The sequence below is a fragment of the Acanthochromis polyacanthus genome, chromosome 1 (assembly GCF_021347895.1).
Source record: "Acanthochromis polyacanthus isolate Apoly-LR-REF ecotype Palm Island chromosome 1, KAUST_Apoly_ChrSc, whole genome shotgun sequence".
Classification (NCBI taxonomy): domain Eukaryota; kingdom Metazoa; phylum Chordata; class Actinopteri; family Pomacentridae; genus Acanthochromis; species Acanthochromis polyacanthus.
In genome coordinates, this window is record NC_067113.1 from 38,977,217 (window position 1) to 38,997,747 (window position 20,531).

Sequence of the window (20,531 nt, forward strand, 5' to 3'; positions counted from 1 at the left end):
ATCGTTTCCCATCCGCCTCTAACGAAAGGTCTCTGTTTGGGCTCAATTACATATAATTCCATCTGACTGCATCGCGCTCATACTCCTAATCCAGCGTTTACTTTAGCTAATCAAGTATTATCAATTATATCAGCAAGGCTCTGTAGGCCAGCAAGGTGTTGTGGTGTTGTGAGTCAGGAAACAATAGATTCAAATCCAGACTTTTGATGTAAACTGTGGTCTTTATCTCATGCTGTAGGTCCTGGGAATGGCTAAAGCTTTGTTTTACAGTTTTATTTTAATTGTGAATTAGTGTTTCTGTGGTAATGTCGGGTTTACAGTAATACATTTCGCCTGACAGTGTTGTTATTGTAACACGAACATTGCAGTGATATTAGAGAGTGTTGTGTCGGTGCAGTGTAAGAGTTTGTATGGTTATAACAGTGGAAGATCTTTTTAATATTTCCCAGTCTAGTGAGGGGGGGATTTTATTTTAAATTGATATTGGCTAACTAATTAATGGCTTCAGTCACATTCTAACATCAGCTTCAAAACTGCAGCCATTAATAATGATTAGTTGCCAGCTATTAAATTAATCACCTGATAGTTTGACATGCTGAATAATAATGACAATCTGAAGTTATTACAACAGTCACAATAAATACCTGATAGTTATAAAGTTTGCCACTCAACATGGCGCTGAGCTACTTACTGACTTGGTTGTTGTGACGTCAGTGAAACAGCCCTATTGTTGTGGCTAATGCTAATGTTAGCCACATTAGCTTTGCATCATGCTAACACTGACGATTTCTTTAGTTGTTGTGGCCACTGCCGATGTTAGCCAAATAAGCCACACAGCATGCTAACACTAAAGAGGTGCCTTTTGTTGTCACTAGTGCCGATGTTAGCCACACACCATGCTAACACTGTGGATTTCTTTTGTTTTTGCCACACAAACCACACAACGCTCCAACTGTAAGGTGTTCTTATTGTTGCAAGCATTAGCCACATTAACCACACTGCATGCTAACACTAAGGAGTTTCATTTTGGAGCCGCTATTTCTAATGTTAGCCAGATTAGCCACATGGCATGCTAACACTAAGAAATTTCCTATTTTTGTCACCAATGTCAAGATTAGCCACACAGTGTGCCAACACTAAAGAATTTCCTATTGTTGTGGGTAATGCCAATGTTAGCCACTTTAGCCACACAGAATGCTAACAGTAAGGATTTTACTATTGTTGTGGCTAATGCTATTGTTAGCCACATTAGCCAGACATCACGCCAGCAACAGAATCAGACAACTTCAGGAGAAAAGCAGAAAAAGCAGCACCTAAAATGTTTGTGTAATCACAAAGTTGATTAAAGTAAATTTAACCAAAAAAAAAAAAAAAGTGCAGCCATGGTAGCAGTAGAGAAAGTTATTCTGGAGAAGATAAAAATAAAATGAATGAATAATTCAGAGGAAGTAAAACATCAGAAGAGGAAACAAGTCAAGAAAGCAAACAAAACCAAAGATGTTCACAATTAAAAACTAGTTCAAAGCGAATTATTTTTTAAGTAGAAAAGTGACAAGGATGTTTCTGATGGAGCTATGCTAACAGTTTCCCTTTGTTTGCATTGTTTATGCTAAGCTTAGCTAAAAACAGACTGAATGACTGTCGTTTTTATTGTCGTGTGAGACTAAAAACTAGCAGATTATCAAATCAAATGAAGCACAAACATGAATTCTGACCTCTGCTGCTTCCCGTCCATCAGCCTCAAACCTCCTGCAGCTTTAAACTTCGTTGCGTTTCAGAAACATGTTCTGCTGCAGTTTTAATTTAATATCCGGATACAAACAGCCGCCAGACACACGGCTGATGTTATTACCCGTCTGCTTCTGGTTTCACTTTGCTCTCTTTAAACCAACTCATGCTTCTTCCTGTCTCCAAACAGACATAATAATAAAGAAACACCGCTTCAAATATGAAAAACAACCAAAAATAATCAAACAATCAAACTTACTGACACTAAAACCACTGATTTGTGTTTAAAAAGGGCGTTAAAATGTTAATCAACAACCAAAAGAGTTTCAAATCAACCCAGAAATATCAAAGTAACCCAAAAAATCCACTTTACTGACAGATGCAGAAATTCTCATTAAATTTTCCTTCATTTCCGCCTAAAAAAAAGACTCAAATTGACTCATTTCTAATTAATTTTGTCATCCGACTTAATAAACTGGTGCAGCTTTAATTAGTTTAAGCCGATAATGAGTCACAAAAGCAAACAGCGACAAGCAAACCGATCAGGTTTAGGAGATAAAACCAAACAAACAAAGAAAGACAAGTGGAACTACAATCTGGAAAGTAAATAAAAAGACAGAATAAAGTGACAGAACCTCTAAAGAACCCAACAGAAACGTTTAAACAACCTCACCAAGTGAACATCCAAACATTGTTGATCCTCTGCAGGAATAAACTGACGCTCAGAGCCCCACTTCCTGATCTGTTAACTCTCTGATCTCTGATTGGCTTAGAGCCCGACCTGCCGCCTGATTGGCCGTTGTCCAGGTAATGCCATTATCCCGTCGCGCTTCCTGTTGGGATCAGCTGCTATTTATGTCCGACACACACACAAAACACACAAAACACACACTAATAACCACTAATTAGCCCTCAGGTCAGGGGGGGTAGGGGTTTAATTTGGGCCAATCAGACGTATCGGAGAGGAGAGGAGGGGGAGGAGGGAGAGGGGTGAGAGGAGTGGGAGGAGGGGGAGATAATCAATAAAAATAAAACAAAGGGAGACGAGCGATGAGAAAAAAATAGAGAAAACCGGTCGAAAACTGACAAATTAAACAAAATAAATCAATTAAAGCTGCAATAATTAGTCAATTAACTGATTAGTTGATGAAAAAAACGTTTTTCTTGACAGTAAATTGAATATCTTACTGCTAAATGTTCAATCACTGTGTTAAAAAGAACATTTATTTTAAGTTTCTTCACTGTCATTATTTCAACATTAAAGAAAAAGCTGAAAAAACAAACAAAATCAAGCTTAAAAATCAATTAAAGCTGCAATAATTAGTCGATAATTGATTACCAGGCAAACAAATGTTGTTTTTCTTGACCCTAAATTAAATATTTTACTGCTAAATGTTCAATCATTGTGTCACAAAACCTTTATTTTAAGCTTCTTTACTGCTATTATTCGGCCAAACAACCGGTTATAAGAGAAAAAATGAAAAACAAACAAAATCAAGCTCAAAAACAAGTATAGCTGCAATAATTAGTCGATTAATTGATTAGTTGATCAGCGGGAAAATAAATGTTTTCTTGACAGTAAATTAAATATTTTACTGTAAAACTGTTCAATTTCTGTGTTGAAAAACAGTTATTTAGTTTCTTCACTGTTATTTCACTAAACAACCAGTTATTAGAGAAAAAATGAAAAAACAAACAAATAGCCTCAAAAATCAATTAAAGTTGCAATAATTAGTCGATTAATTTAATACTTGATTAACAGAAAATGAACGGAGGCTAATTTTAAAACATTTGCTTTAAAACAATCACCTGTAAAATAAAAAATGCTGTTTTTTTTTTTTTAGAGTAAATGGAATATTTTAATGTTCAGTTGTCCAATCAGTGTATTAAAAAACATTTATTCATCAAATATTAAAGAGTCGCAGCTTTAAAATGTCGTCATTCTGCTGGAAAAATCTACAAATCAAAAGCAAGAATCAAATTTCAAGTCGGTTACTAAAAGAATAAAAATAAAGGAGGAGGAGACCAAAGATGAGATAAAAGAGAAAAACTGAAAATACAACTAAATGAAGCTTAAAAACTAATTAAATCTGCAATAATTGGTCGACTGAATGATCAAAGCTGCTTTAAGGCTCCAGAACTTCACCTGTAAAATGTAAATTTTAGTTTTTCTTGACAGTGAACTGAATATTTCAGTGTTCACCTCTTTAAAATGAAGTATTTTTTTCTGGATCTGCTGGAAAAATAAAATAAAATAAACACAGTTTTTAGAAATATAGGAAAGTAGAAATGCAAATTTCAACCTGTTTTTCTTTACAGATTGTTTTCCTGATTACAGCTCGTAAAAGCAACACAGAAAATGTAAATAATTATATATTAAGCATAAAAATGATGCCAGAACTGCAAATAATGTCCACATCAAATTCAAATATCTGTATTTTTATATTTATTTTTTGCTCCTTTGCAAGATTTGATGTAAAATTACACTATTTTACTGTTAAAATCCACAAACATTTCATTACTCTACAGATATGTGCCTTCATTTATAAGAAAAAAAACAGATTTACAGATAATTTATTTAACATACATTTACATTACATGCTGATTTTTACAAATAGCCTATTATTCTGCTCTTTTGGAACGTTTAGCCCTAAAATGAGACTGTTTTCTGCATTTAAATCCTCTAAAAATAAGATTATTTGAAGGAAAAATTGATGTATATTTATTTTTTCTACCGTTATTTGACAGATTGGTCTGTTTTGTTAAACTACAGATAACAAAAGTCACAAATGTCTGTATAAATATCTGTATTTTATGCTTCTTTCCTCCTTTATTCTCTGACTCATGAATCATCTACATTCTGTCTGATACTGTGGAAATGAGCCTCGCTTCTTTTTTTCCTTTCTTTCTTTCTGCTGGCCGGGTGAAAACGTGAGCGTCACGTGCAGCAAACAGCTGAATGAGTTTCAGATTAGTTTCATGCTTCAGTCGCTTCCTTTGAGAAAAACCGTCAGAAATTCAGCATCAGACTTCTATTCTCATTCTCTGTAGTATCGCACAGGATTTAGGAATAAAAAAAACTGCATTTTGTTAGCTCTATTAAACCATAAAAAAAACATATTTAACCCTAAAAATTCATTCAGTATTTTGTTATTTATCAAATGTATGATTTAAAAATGTTCTTTTCTCCCACCTGGGTGCACATTATCAGTCAGACGGATTTATTTCAGCTGCTGCAGCTTCTCTAAAGTGAAACTAAAACCCAGGATAATTAGTCAGAAATCACTATCACCGCTAAGGTTCTTCTGGTTTTGACCACAAAGCCCCGTTTGTTGTGAGATTTTTCTGGCTTCACAGAAAAGAAGAAAGAACCAAAGTTGTCTGGAACAGCAACATTAATCAATAGCACCTGGATGCTAAAATAATTAGAGGAATTTTAATGTTTTAAGTTCCACTTTTTTTTTTTTTGCAGCATTCCAGTTTTAAATGAAAGATTGCACGGGTTAGCCTAGCTAGCCGAGCATAGCTTAGCACAAAGACTGAAAACAGATGGGAGCAGCAGCTAGCACAACTTACTAACCGACATGCTACATCAAAACTCACATCTGTACGTTAGCCTAGCTTAGCACAAAGACTGGAGACAGATGGGATCAGCTAGCACAACTTGCTAACCGACATGCTATGTTGAAACACACATCTGTACATTAGCCTAGCTTAGCTCATTACAAAGACTGAAAATAGATGGGACTAGCTAGTACAATTCGCTAACTGTCACACTATGTCAAAACTTACATCAGTACTGTTAGCTTAGCTTAGCTTAGCATAAAGACTGAAAACAGACGGGACCAGCTGGCACAACTAGCAAACCAACACGCTACATTGAAATACACATCTGTTCGTTAGCCTAGCTTACCTTAGCATAAAGACTGAAAACAGATGGAATCAGCTAGCACAACTTGCTAACCAACCTGCTACGTCAAAACTCACATCTGTACGGTTAGCCTAGCTTAGCTTAGGTTAGCACAAAGACTGAAAACAGACGGGAGCAGCTAGCATAACTCGCTAACCAGCACGCTACGTTGAAACTCACATCAGTATGATTAGCCTAGCTTAGCTTATCACAAAGAGTAGATAGCTTGTAATTTAGGGGGAAAATGTGCTCATTTTCGTGAAATCTGTTGTCATTTTAGACATTTTGGGTTAAAATTTGATTTACTTTAGAAAAGTTTAATCATTCTGTTTTTATATTCGCTGAAATGCATTTTTTAACATTTTTAACTAGTTGTTTTGTGAAAAAATGTTCATTTTACTGTCACAGAGGAGAAAATAAACTAGAAAAAATATTTATATTTAAGGTCATAGGTGGACAAAATATGGATTTAATGATGATTACTGATGCTAATAAGTTAACTGATAGGTAAAAAAGAGAAGACTGTCATGCATGTTGGAAAATATATTGTAGATTAACACCTGTTTGTTAATTAATTTTGATATTTAGGTGAAAAAAATGGAATAATTTTTGAGAAATATGTTGCTACTGTAGACATTTCAGACAGTTTCGGGGTCATTATAAACACATTTTTTGAAAATTAACCTTAAATGTGAATATTTTCTGGTTTATTTCCTCTTCTCTGGCTATAAACTAAATATTTTTGCACATCTTTGGCTTAAAAAACACCAATTTTTCACCATTTTCTGACATTTTACGACAAAACAGCGGATTGATTAATCAAACTGGATAGCAAACAATGAAGACAGTCATTATCTGCAGCCGTTTTTGAAACTTAGACACCGTTAAAAGTCCAAATTAATCTATCTTCTATCAATTTATTTTGTCCCACATCTTTAAACTGACCAGCTCTGAATGTCAGAGTTAAAATGCCTCTATTTTTTTACACCAAAGTGCAGAAAACATCAAACGTTCCCCCACTAACAGACAGACGCTGTCGTTAACTGGATGAATCATTTTCTCTGTGGGTTTGAAGTCAAAGTTCAGAAACAGAAAAAACATGAATTATTTATCAGAGATGTGGAACCTGCTGCGTTCTGCAGAAAATAATCTTCATTCCAGAGGACGGATCCATACTAGAGCTGGTTTTGGACTGGCTTAGCTTTGATTTTGGTTCTGGTTTTAGACCATATATAGGACTGGATTCAAAATGTCTTGGGCAGGTCTTGGACTTCTTTTTTAACTCCAAGAACACCAAACCTACCATCAAGCATGGAGGTGGCAGTATCATGGTCTGTGGAACTGGAGCTTTACACAAAGTAAATGGAATAATGAAGGAGGAGGATCACCTCCACGTTCTTCAGGAAAACCTAAAACCATCAGCAGAAGGTTGATCTTGGACACAGTTGGATGTTTCAACCAGACAATGAGTCCAAACACACGTCAGACGTGGTAAAGAAACGGTTCCGTCAGGCTGGAATGAAGGTTCTAGACTTCTGGAGGTTTTCAGAATCACTCAGGAGAAGTTAAGAGCCCGTGAAACTAAGAAAATTAGATTAACATGACTTTCTACATCAACAAAATTGATAATTTAAGCTGCTGAATGTATATTTTTGATCCATTTCATCATATTTCCAGAAGATCTTGAATAAATCCATGAAAGAACCAACATTCCTGACTGTTTTTTGCTCTAAACCTTTGCATTCCAGGGTTAAAACTCATCACTTCACGACTTAAACTTTCAGTGGATTGTTCCTTCTTTAAACTCTCTTCCACCACCAGATCTCCTGATCATGAATATATTATTTACAGTCAGACACACATTTAGATTCCGTATTAATATTTTAAATCACGTGCTCAGGGTTGTTTTATTCATCAGGCGTTGTGCTGCTGACCTAAATCCTACTGGAAGGACCAAACAGACTAAGCCATCTGTAAACTCCCAGCATCCCGTCTGTCTTTTGGTTTCCGCCAGAGGTTGGTACAGATTGACTCGACTCCCACAATGCATCTGTGGCACCGAAGTGTTTTGGCAGAAGACTGTGGGAGTCGAAACGCGAAGAAATTCAGTTAAATAAAAGATCCGAGACATTTTTACTAAAAATAAACGTCTGCCCACATCGATATCAGACAGTTTCAGGCTCTGATGCTGTTTGTTAAAGAATTAAAGTCCAACTAAACCTCCTCAGAACCAGGAGAGCATGTATCTGTAGTTTATTTAATGAAGTTCTACCTTCATACTGGGATTATTTCCAGAGTTCCAGGTCCTTGAAGTCCATAAAGGTGGGTCCAGATTTCTCACTTTTTAATGGACTTTTTCATAATTTCTGAGCCTCCTGACACCTGACATTCAGGAGGAAAAATCTGAGTTCTGGTAAAAACTGCAACTAAAACAACTAAAAAAGCTGGAAAATTAAAGGCCAAATTGCCCAAAAAGGGCCCAAATTACCACAAAAAAGACACAAAATCAGCACAAAAAGTGGTAAATATACCACAAATCGAGACAAAACTTCCACTGAAAGATGCAAAATTACCATAAAAAGTCCCAAACTATCACAAACTGATGCAAAATTACCCAAAAAAGAGCCAGAATCACCAGAAAAACAGGTGAAAATACCACAGAAATACACTAAATCACCACTAAAAGATGGAAAATTACCACAAAGAACATCTGGTTCTTCATCTCCAGTAACTTTATCAATGATCAGAGTTGTACCTTCATACTGGGAATATTCAATATAATCTGTCTAGAATGTCTCAGTAATGATGCAGTCAATGTTATAACCAGCTGTGATCATCAGTATTATGGGATGTATCCTAGAAACAATCATTGGTTCCCTGGATGTGGTTCTGGTTTGTGATAATTAACCAGAGAAAACTTTAAAAAGTCATTCTGGGTAAAGTTTAATGTTGGTAGGTGGTTTGTCAGAACTATCAGAGACGATGGAAGAAGGAACCAGGATCGTCTTTATACCGTCACATTCTAACACTTAGGAAAGGTCAAATTTAAGATTCTATCTACTGAAGGTGTTAAAACTCTGATATTTTCTGCATCATTACTGTTGTAAACAATCTACAGATGGAAACAGAACAAACGGAACCAGAACTAAAGACTTCCTGTAGGTTTGTTGATGGTAGATAATGATCGGCTGCTTTGAAACAGTAAACAAATGGATTCCTGACTCTGTTCTTTGCTCTCTAAGCTGCAGCTCTGAACATGTCCTTCTTTTTCTGTTTGTTCTGTTCGGTCTGAATCAGAATCTGGGATCAGAATAAATATTCATCATCAGAATGTTGAGTCTTAATGTTCTTCTTCCACTGGCTTCGTCCACCTGAGCCTCAATGTCAGCCTGAAGGTTGCTGTCGTTATGTAACCTCCCATTGTGGAGGTAAAGTGGGTCTCTGCACACGCTCCTGATTAACGTCGCCATGGCAACACAGTCGGTGCAGCATCCCTCCTCTGGCTCTCGGAGACGAACACCGCAGCATCCTTCAGTCAGCAAGTGGGCTCACCGAGACCTCCGACCTCATCGGTACAAGGCAGGAAGTGACCTCATCGATCAGAATCTATGACTCAGGATTTACTATGTTGACTTATCAATCAATAAATCAATCAATTTGTCCATGAAATACCAAAAAAAAAGAACAATCCAGGTAAGGTGTCCCACAGTTAATCCAAAATGTAAAAATCTTTGGTTTGAGACATTTTAGAGACAAAAGAATCAAAAAGAGCAAACAGCAATTAAATGCTAATCAGAATTATTGATAGTTGTTCTAAAGAGGACCAAAAATACAGATTTAATAGTCTTGAGTTAATGTTAATATCACGAGGCAACACAAACAAACCAGTTTTGGACGTCAACTAAAGTTTATTTTCACTTCGGATTATTTTCTGGATTCATTGATGAGTTGTTTGGTCCAAAAAATGGTAAAAACATGGATCGGAGTTTCCTCAAATGTCCAAAGATCTCCCATCTGAAGCTTCTCTTGGCTTATCAATCAATCAATTTGTCTATATAATGTCAAAAAATTAAGTAAAAATCCTGGTATAGGTGTCCACAGTTGAAAGCAACATCTGCCCAAACTATAAATGATAATTTACCAACATACAAAAAAACATTAAATTATAGCATTTAACGACACAAGAACCTCCAAATGTTTGTCAAAATCCTCATTAAGTGACTAAAAACAGTATTCAGTTTCAAAAATGGCTGCTGGTCAACTTTCTGTTGATCAATTAATCATCTAATAATTTAGTCCATTGACGGATGTTTATTTCTTCCAGATCACACAAACTAAATGTCGCACAAAAGGACCAAAAAGAAGAATATTTTGAGGAAAAAACTACATTTTCAACTGGCTTTCTAGAAGAAGTGATGGAAGCCAAGTGTTTCATAATTATGAACAACTTCTGAGTCATTCTGCAGAACCTTCAAGGCATTTTTTTGTTTTATACTTTTGGACACTTTCGGGTAATTCTGCAAATTTTTTAATAATTTTGTTTTGGTTGGATTTATCTGTAGGACCTATTGTTCCACCAGGGGGAGCCTCTTACCATTTAATCCTGTAGAGACCAGAGGAGGCGTCACTCAGACTACAGTTCATATTAAAGCACAGAGCATTGTGGGAGTTTAGCTAGCAAAGGGCACCATGACAAAGACTTCGGCTGAATCCCAAACCGCCCCCTACACACTCCCCCTCCACTACCGAGTGTCACTCCAAAAGAAGTCACACTCGCAGCTGTGGAGGGCACCTATTATTGAAGGGGGAGGGTATAAATACGATCGTCAGGAATGGGACGCCCTGTCGCCTCACCGGAAAACGGAAGACGTCATCGCCATGGTAACACAAAGACGCCTACTGTCATGGCTGTAGCGCTGTGGCACAGGTTGCAACTAACAAGGATCGCTGCTGCTTCCAGAAGACGAAAGCGTCCCACTTTTCTTTCACTCACATGTTTTCCAATCCTATTATCTGGCATTTCAAATCCAACAAATGAATGAATAAATGAATTCTGTCAGTTGTGTTCAAATTTTAAGGTGTCAGGGGGTGCACAATTAAATCAAACGTCAGCAGAGAAGAAGATTTGTTTCTTTTGATTTATCTTTTTACACCACTCTTTTTGTGATGTTCTGTCAGTGTGAAAAAGGCGTGGGAGAAATAAAGGATGCATGTGGAACTTACATCGATATGTTGTTTCCTCCTCCATTTCGACGTTGCACTGCCTGAAAAAATTGTCCAGACTGAGCATCGATGCAGACTCGCTATTTAAGGGCTGAACAGTCCACTCTCCCTCCGCACTACGCGGTTTGGGACGGCCCTTAATATGGAGGACCCTCCACGGGAACGCGCAAACGGAGGGGTAGTGTGTAGGGATAGTGTGTAGGGGGCGGTTTGGGATTCAGCCTTTGGTTATAATTTATGACCTCCAACCAGAACTCACATGTTCAAGACTAACTGGGATTGACTAGGATAGTGTTTATAGCTAGTAAAGGAGCACCATGACAAAGACTTATGTGACACTTAATGACCTCCCCCCAGAGTTCATGGATTCAAGACAAACTGGAAGTGACTAGGATAGAGTTTAGAGCTAGCAATGAAGCACCATGACAAAGACTTGCCACAATTTTAGCCTTTTATCAGATGTTTTTTTCCAGATCACACAATTAAACGCCCAAAAACAACAAAAACTAGCAACAAAAAAAAAAACGTTTCTCAACAAAATTTTCATAAAAGGTGATGGAAGCAACATGTTTCATATTTACGATTGATTAAAAAATAAACAGAAGAAGCTAACAAGAGTGAAAACCAACAGACTCTTCACATCTTTGTAGCTCCGTCCTCAACTGTCTGATTGACAGGTGAACCTACTTCATGTCTTTTTCAGCCAATCACAGAGCATGTAACTCACCACGGTGACCAGGTGTCGAGACGACACTGCAGCGTGCTCCGGCTGGACATCGTGATGAGGTCTAGTCAGCAGGTCGAGGTTTCGGTGGCCGGAAGGTTGCAGCGGGGATGCCGACATCTGATTGGTCAAAGTGTCTGGAGGCTGACGGTGGCGGTGGTGAAGGTGGCGGTGAGGGTGATGAAGGTGGAGGGACTCTGGAGGGTCGACTTCATCCTGTCGAGGGTATAAAGAAGGAGGGAAGCGACCGATGTGACGAGAAATGAAGGGATCGCCGCTGGACGACTCTGAGGGGAAGAAGAAGACGGACGACATTTTACGGTTAAACAATTAACAAAATAGTTAGTGCTTCATTTCATAATTGACAACCAATTAATTAAAGTATACAGTCTGTCAGTTGTGATTTACAGACTGAAAGAAGACAAACTGCTGACAACAACCAAAGATCTTCGGTCTGAAACTCGTGAACCGACTGGACCCTGAACGCTGCATAATTCATCCTCAGACTTTATTTATCCTGAGAGGAAGGAACAAATGGAGTGAAGGAGACGCTGCCTTCACATTCACAGCTGCAGATGTCTATTTAAAGAACACAGATCAGAACGGACTTCCTGCCTCTCTCTGTTTGGTTCATAAAACACCGATCACCGCTAAACAGGAAGTCACTGGTTCCACAACCCCTGGAGGTAATCCACACTGAGCAGATCTGCACGTATATAAACCAACAGTTATACTAGCATCAGCTTTATTTTCATATTAAAGGAAGTTATACATGTTCAAGTCCCTTTCATTTCCTCATTAGTGGCAATTTTTAAGGTTTTATTCAACCACAGACTAACAACTCGGTGTTATTTACTTTACATGTTTATAAGTTTTACTATTATTTAAATGTTTTATGAGGGATAATTGATGATACACTGGTAGCTACTGGTAACATTACAAAATATTGATTTACACTTTAATCCTTTAGGGATCCTAATCCCAAATTGGAAATAACATCTGCAAGAGAAAATACATATATTTTTCTGAATGGTAATTCATTGTTTTCTAATATTTAAGGTAAACTATATCATTTTATTAAAGGAGCAAAAAATATCAGTATTTAAAGACGTTAGCTGTGGTTTGTAAAAAAAAAAAAAAAAAGTACATTGAGCATTGAAAAATGAAAAATGGGGGGAAATTTTGACAAATTTTCCATTACTTTCTAGTAAATTTAAAAGAAAAAAATGTGCATGGAAACTGTAAAAAAAAATAAACTAAGTAGCAGTTATTTGTTCTTTTCTAACATATATTTTGACTGTACATAAATCAGAAAAATAAAAAAATAATTAATAAAAATGTCAGGACACTAATGATATTTTCAGTTATTTAAAAGAGCTTTTTTTCTTTTCCTTGTTTGCTTGCTTGTTTTGTTATACCATTTTTTAAACACTTTTTTTGGCAAATTTTCACTATTTATTTAATTACTTTACAGATTTTTTTACATTGTAGAATATAAAGCGTAAAAATAGTTTTGTTTTGTTTTTTTTTTGGTTTGTAAATAACTGAATTAAATCCAGTTAAGAGGCTTCAGCTCAGCAGGTTTTTCTCAGGAATGAGCGTAACGTATAAATTTATATATTTACTAATATTAAATATTATATTTCACTGTATAATTAGAATTAAATAACCCTGAAGCATCAGACAAATGAGGTTTCTGAATCAGCTTCCCTCCATCTCTCTTCTTTTCTCCCTAGCAACAGCGTCCCGGTTGCTATGCATGACGCTTGAGCCGAGCTGCGCTCTGATTGACGGAGCAGCCGACGGTGCCTGGCTCAGTGAGAGCTGCCGGCCAATCAGAGGCCGAGTTGGACAAATCTACATCGATGGTGTCTGTTGGTGCTGAGGGAAACATTTAACGTCTGGTTTGATGGAGATCAGGAGTTTAGACTCAGAGCTCAGATTTAATGTTAAATATTAATATAGACATCCATAAAAATGGAAAATACAGACATTAGGGATTATATCAGTGTTGTGTGTTTGAAATCATAACATGAACTGAATTATAGAAAATACTAGAGCTCCAGTTTGCTCTCATGTAATCAGCATCAGATGGAATCCCAGTTTGACCAGTTAAACCAGTACCAGCTGCTGAACACATCGTTGTCACAATGATGAGCTATTTCATAGATTTATTTAAGCTGTTCTGGAAATATTTTAAAATCTGCTACATCAAAATATACATGAGGCCTTCAACCCCAAGAACACCAAACCTACCATCAAGCATGGAGGTGGCAGTATCATGCTCTGTGGAACTGGAGCTTCACACAAAGTAAATGGAATAATGAAGAAGGATCACCTCCACGTTCTTCGTGAAAACCTAAAAACCATCAGCAGAAGGTGATCTTGGACACAGTTGGATGTTTCAACCAGACAATGAGTCCAAACACACGTCAGACGTGGTAAAGAAATGGTTCCATCAGGCTATAATGAAGTTTCTAGATTGATCTCCCCAAAGTCCTGACTTAAACCTTCAAGAACCTGTGGACTGATGAAGAAACAAGTAAAACTAATTTAGTTGAACTGACCCAATTCTGTCCAGAAGAGTCTAAGATAAACCAGAAGATTGAAACCAGAAGAACCGAACTGATGAGGAAACCAAATATTAGCTTTAAGGAGACGAGTCTAGAACCTTCATTCCAGCCTGATGGAACCGTTTCTTTACCACGTCTGATGTGTGTTTGGGCTCATTGTCTGGTTGAAACATCCAACTATGTCCAAGATCAACCTATATGACCTACTATGATACTGCCACCACCAGTAGGTGGGGGTAGGTTTGGTGTTCTTGGGGTTAAAAAAAGACCCACCCAAGACAGTCCTAAACCAGTCCTTAAAAGGTCTAAAACCAGGACCAAAATCAAACCTAAACCAGTCCAAAAACATGTTCAGAACCAGACAGAATACAGTCTGAAACCAGTCCTAAAACAGTCAAACACCAGTGCAAAACTGAAGACAAAGGCAAATCTAAACTAGTCCCAATAAAAGTCCATGACAGTCTGAAACCAGTCCTCATTCAGGACCAGATCCAGAGTAAAATAAATTCTAAATCAGAAGAACCAAGACTGAAACCAAAAATAAATATCTGCACAAATCTGTCCTTAAAAAATTAGGAGTTTATCCTATTTTCTCCCATTTCAAAGAAAATTAACTTATCCAGTGACAGAGACGAGATTTACTCTTTGGTATTAACATCATTTTACATTTTATTGTCTTTTTTAATGTTGTGTACATCAGACTAGTCCAACCTAGTGATAATTAAAGCCCATGTGACTTTCTCGAGATCTTTAAAGGAAAGAAAATGTCTGATTTTGGATAAAACTACAGCTGATTTTGATTAATGATGTTCATATTTTTGAGATAAAATAATTAAAATAAAGCTTTTTTCAACAGATTTTTTACTTCATCTCACTGCCTGAAGGTGTTCTTCAATGAAGAACGTCAGAAGATGTCAAAAAACATCCAGAAAAACCAACTAACCTTGAGTTTATAATATTTTATCATTGAAATGTGAACAAAAGATCAATTATTTTTGACTATTTCACATCAAAACCCAAAAACCTGCTGGAGAAACTGAAAAAAACATCAGATTTCAGGTTTGTCAGTCCAAGAACGTGTTATGCTGTTCTGTGAGGACAAATAAGCAAATCCCAGCTAAAAATTAGGATATTTTAACTCAGTAAATTTGAAAAATTTGCCAAAATGCCCCCATTAAACAGCCCATTGCTGTAAATTAAGCACAAATCTGTCAAAAAAAAAAATCAGAAATTTAGCCTCTTTTATCCAATTTTAAAAATATATGGTGCCAGAGTGAAGATTTACTGTTTATTATTAACAGAATTTTACATTTTATTGTTTCTTTTTAGCATTTTATTGTCAATCTTTTAAATTTAATTGGCATTTTTGAGCATAAAGGGTGACATTTCATCTAATTTATTCTACACGCCTCATTTGCAAAAAAACACAAAAAATCTACCATTAAACAGTCGTGAAATCTCAGCAGCATTTTAAATAATGGTCAAAGATTGTTTTTAAAGTTAAAATCTAGGCTTTTGTTTCTTGGATTGAAATATCTCTGGTGAATTTAGCACAAATCTGTTTAGAAAATATCCCAAATTAATCGTATTTTCTACAATTTTTAAAAAATATATAATTATCTGCTACAAAGGTGAAGATTTACTGTTAAGTTTTAATGTAATTTAACATTAGATTGTCTTTTATAATGATTCTTTGTTGTTGTTTTTTTTTTTTTTACAAAATTTCTTGTCTTTTATCGTGTTTTTGGTCCTTTTAACACATTTTATTGTCTTTTATAATGATTTTTTTCACATTTTATTGTCTTTCATGATGATTTTTTGGACTTTTTTCATATTTTACAGTCTTTTAAACATTTTATCATTCTTTTCAATGTTTTAAAATTTGCAATACTTCAACCTAGTGGTGATAAAAGCCCGAGTGACCTTCTCCAGATCTTTAAAGGATAGAAAATGTCTGACTTTATATCCCAAGTATCTTTAAAGAACTGATTTTGACTACTAATCTATATTATTGAGAGAAATAATGAGGAATGAGGATATATGGTTGAATATTATTACATTTAGGCTGGATTTCAGTGTTGTAAATTGCAAAAAAAAAATAGAGAGAAAATTACCTAATGCATGAAATAACACTAAAAATTCCAACATATGTTCAATATTGAGTCTATTTTGCAGTAAATCCATTTACAGAAACACAGTGGGTCATAAATAACACAGCAGTGAGTAATACTACAGCATCAGTACTCTTTGTGAAGAAATAAATCACATTCCTGTGGAGGATTTAATGACATTATTTAAACATTAATCCATCATATTATGTTTAAATCACACTATTATGGAGATTATTCTGCAGATTCTGGTGTTTTTCATCAACATTGTGGCTCTGAGGCCTGTTTATGTGATAAATTAGTGAATTAATTCATTGATTTAAGCTTCTAAAATCTCACCTGTGATCAGAGTCCAGATTAAAGCCAGAACCAGAACCATGGTTCCGGATCCTCGTCTCTCCCTCCTGCGGTTCATCTTCTTGGAGCTAACCGGGCTCCGCTGCCGGCTCGTTTATCTGCATCAACGAACCCGATATTTTTTCCTACATTTGGTCCAAATCGTGCGGACGAAGCTTCCACACCTCCGGCTCCGACACCGACCCCCCCGCGACGCTGCTTCCCCGCCCTGCGGTGTCCTACAGCGGGCAGGCTGGAGGAGGATCGGCCGCTCTGCTGGCAGCCGCGGTGGCTCCGAGCTGCAGCTGCGGCTTTTTCCCATTGAGGCTCGGACCGCGACGCGGAGGAGAGGAGTGTCCGGGGAAGAGGCTCGCTGTTCGGCTGGATACAGAGGAAGAGGCGGGGAGAGGGCTGGAGGAAGTAGGAGGATGCTGGAAAATAAAGCGATATTTATTAAAATAAAATTAATTTCATCGATGTTTTTCTCTGTTTTCATCAGCTTCGTTCATTTTAGTTTATTTTTAATCGTTTTGTAGCCTTTTTAGATGCTCCAATTCACCACAATGCTACCAGAACCAGGAAGTGATTTAATATTTCATAATTATAATAATTATATCAACCAGCTAATTTTTATGTAGCGCTACAAATCGTCACTTTAGTTAATGACAGAATATGCCACCTCTAATTGTAATTATTGATTTTTATTAGCTTTTTTTTAAAAAAAAAGGTTATGCTAATTAGCACATATGGCTAAATTAGCATGCTAATGTCATGTTTAGGCTAGAAAAAAACTGCACGAATGAGTAAACAATTTTTCAAACTACTCACCAGAATGTGAATTATATCATATTTATATTTATTATAGATTTTACTGATGGTAGCCTGAGTGGTCTCAACTAGCTTTGAGCCAAGTAGCCACTATACGCTAATGGCGCCATTTTGCATTTTTTTGCTTATTAAGTTAAAATGCAATAAAATGTCATCATTTCTGTGATACAAACCACAATTCTAAGAAATGGACTGTAAAACACAAAACTTTTACTTTAGGAGTCAAAGATTGAGAGAAATTTTTCTGTTAATATATTGTCTCTCTGAGGCTGGTTAGCTTAATTGCAAAGAATTAAAACTAGATTGCGTTTGCTAATTAAGTCATATGACTTGATTATGGTTTTTTTTATAAACATTTACAGCTAAAATTGAATTATTCCATCTTGGGCACTCTCAGCTTGCTTTAGGGTAATGTTAAGTAGCATGCTAAAACTTCGTAACATTATATGCTAATAAAAGCATATTTGTATGTCATCTCTATTCAATTTAAAATACTTATAAAATGTGTTTTTATGTTTATTGTCCTGTAGATTATCTTAAATTCTTCCTGTTGAAGGATTGTTGTGTAACACATGAACAATTTATTATCAGACACATTTAAACACAATAAAACCATGAAAACAAACTAAAGCATATGTAGTTAATTAAAAACCACAGAACACACACAGATAAACCGAAAGCTGAAAGTTCAAAAGTCCAACTATAAAGCAATAAAAGCCTCACTGACCTGATCATAATATTAATCATTAATATCTGTCAGAAAACCTGGAAACCTGAAACTACCAGCAGATGCAGGAGGCAGGTTTGCCTTTATGTAAAACTATTTTATCATTAAAATAATCATTTTAAAAGTGCAGAAGATCTGTGGCCATGAAGGTTTGAAGCCACAACAGTCGAATAAGAGCGACATCTTCAGGTAGAGAAGTAGAGGTGCATTAAAAAGGAAATTATTGTTCTGCAGTTTATCCATAATTGATTTATTATGCACAGCTGGAAACCATTAAACCTCACCACTGTTAGACCTTCAACTATTAGCGATCTCTTACAGCTGTCTTTGAATAATTGATTAATTAATATATGTCATAGTAAATAAACATCCTTCACAACATCTTCTCAGGTCTAGTTTTTGTTTAACTCAAAGATATTCAGTATATAATAACAAAAACACAAAAAGTAGGAAACTATGCGATCTGAGAAGCTGGAATCTGAGATTATTTGTCAGATTTTTCACTGTTTTTGATCCAATAAATGACTGAAATAATGAACGAGGCAGATTTTAAGACAGTCATGTTTGTTGGCTCTGATAAACTGAGGAGTTGGACGTGACTCAGGACTTTCTATCCGACGCTGCTGCTGCAGGAAATGTGCTGAGAATAAAACCAGAGAAGAATCCGGTGTCAGTCTGAGGATGATTTACCTGCTTAAAGGTCGCAGGTTTTTTCTTGATCGCTAAAAAACCCTGAGCTCAAATATTCATCCAAATTACTAACATTCTGGCACTCACTATACTGTAACTGACTCCAGTGGTCTGTAGCATCTCTGCATTAGCAGCTAGCATCCCATGGCTAGTTACTTGCATCACGTGGCTAGAAAATAGCTTCCCTAAGACAGTTATTACCACCTCTAGGCTTATGACTAGTATTCCTAGGCTACAGTTAGCATCCCTAGGGCGGTTTCTACCACCCAAGGCTAGTCTCGAGCACCCCAAGCCAGTTTCTACACCCCTAAACTAGCACTAAGTTACCTGCATCCCTATCCTAGAAACTAGCATCCTTTGGACAGTCTCTTCCATATCTTGGGTAGCAGCTTGCATCTCTAGGTTAGCAACTAGCACTCTTGTTATAGTCCCTAGCCTTCCTATGCTACCGATTATGCAACTCTGGCAACTACTATCTCTATGCTAGTTGCCAGTGTTGTGAGAATGCTAGGGACTATAACAGAATGCTAATGCTTAGGAATCGTAGTCATTACCTACGCTGGTAACTAGCTTCCTTAGGCTAGAAACTACAATCCCTGGGGTGCTTTCTACCAACTCCAGTGACTAGTAGTTCATGCTGGCCACTAGCATCTCTATGTAGGATTGCCACCCGTCCCTTAAAATACGGAATCGTCCTTTATTTGACCATTAATTGTAGCGTTCCGTATTGATTCAATGCGGGATGCTAATTGTTCCGTATTTTCATAAATGTCCCATACACGTCTGTCACACAGGCATCAAAACTAGGGTGACCATATTCTGTTAACTAGCATCCCTAAAATATAAACGAGGGTCTTTGGGGTACTTTTTATAAGCCCTTGCAAACCTGGCAATAAGTATCCATTGGCAAGCAACTAGCATCCTGAGGCTAGCTACTAGTATCTCTAAGTAATGATTAGTATCCCTATGTTAGCCACTAGCATCGCTTGGTAATGACTAGCATCCCTAGGTTAGCCACTACCATTGCTTGGTATTGATTAGCATATCTAGGTTAGCCACAAGCATTTCAAAGTAATGATTAGTATCCCTAGTTAGCCACTAACATCTCTTTGTAATGATTAGTATCCCTAGGTTAGCCATTAGCATTGCTTGGTAATGAATAGCATTCCTACGCTGGTAACTGGCACTTGCTATGCTACAGTGAGAACTAGCATCTCTAGCCTCCAAACTAGCAGTCCTGACATAAACCAGCTTTCCCATTACAGTCACCAGCATTCCTGTGAACCAGATTAGCATTCCTAGGATAGCAGGTAGCATCCTTGGTTAGAGGCACTTAGTAGTAAAGTAAGGAATTTAATGTTAGCGGATATTTCTGTTTATTTCTTCGTATTTGTGGTGATGAGCAGGTAAATGTCTGAAGCCAATGTTTGTGTTATCTCTAATATCCGACCTTCAGTGAACCTTCAGCATAAACAGCTGAGATGAAACATGATGTCTTTGAGTAACTTCCAGTCAGGCCTCCTGAATGTTTCTACTTTATCACATTCCTCAGCTGTGAGTCGCCGTCCTCCTCAGACCTCGTATCTCCTCCTCTCTGCTCGTCAACAGGAGGAGTCGGAGTTACTGGGTTTCCACAAAACCACAGACCAAAACCTGATCCAGGATTTTTCCCTCGTCTCTTCGT

General features: G+C 36.7%; 1 protein-coding gene across 1 annotated transcript in view; it reads right to left on the reverse strand.

Annotated features, from left to right (window-relative positions):
- ptprr (protein tyrosine phosphatase receptor type R) overlaps nucleotides 1–16,694 on the reverse strand; it is a 40,882-nt gene extending 24,188 nt beyond the window's left edge. The window contains exons 1-2 of the mRNA XM_051945781.1: nucleotides 16,606–16,694; nucleotides 11,589–11,872 (exon numbers count right to left, since the gene is read on the reverse strand). Of these exons, the coding sequence (XP_051801741.1) occupies nucleotides 11,589–11,872; nucleotides 16,606–16,681 (360 nt within the window). The 5' untranslated portion in view covers nucleotides 16,682–16,694. The remainder of the gene's footprint in view (nucleotides 1–11,588; nucleotides 11,873–16,605) is intronic.
- Between the last annotated feature and the right edge of the window lie 3,837 nt (nucleotides 16,695–20,531).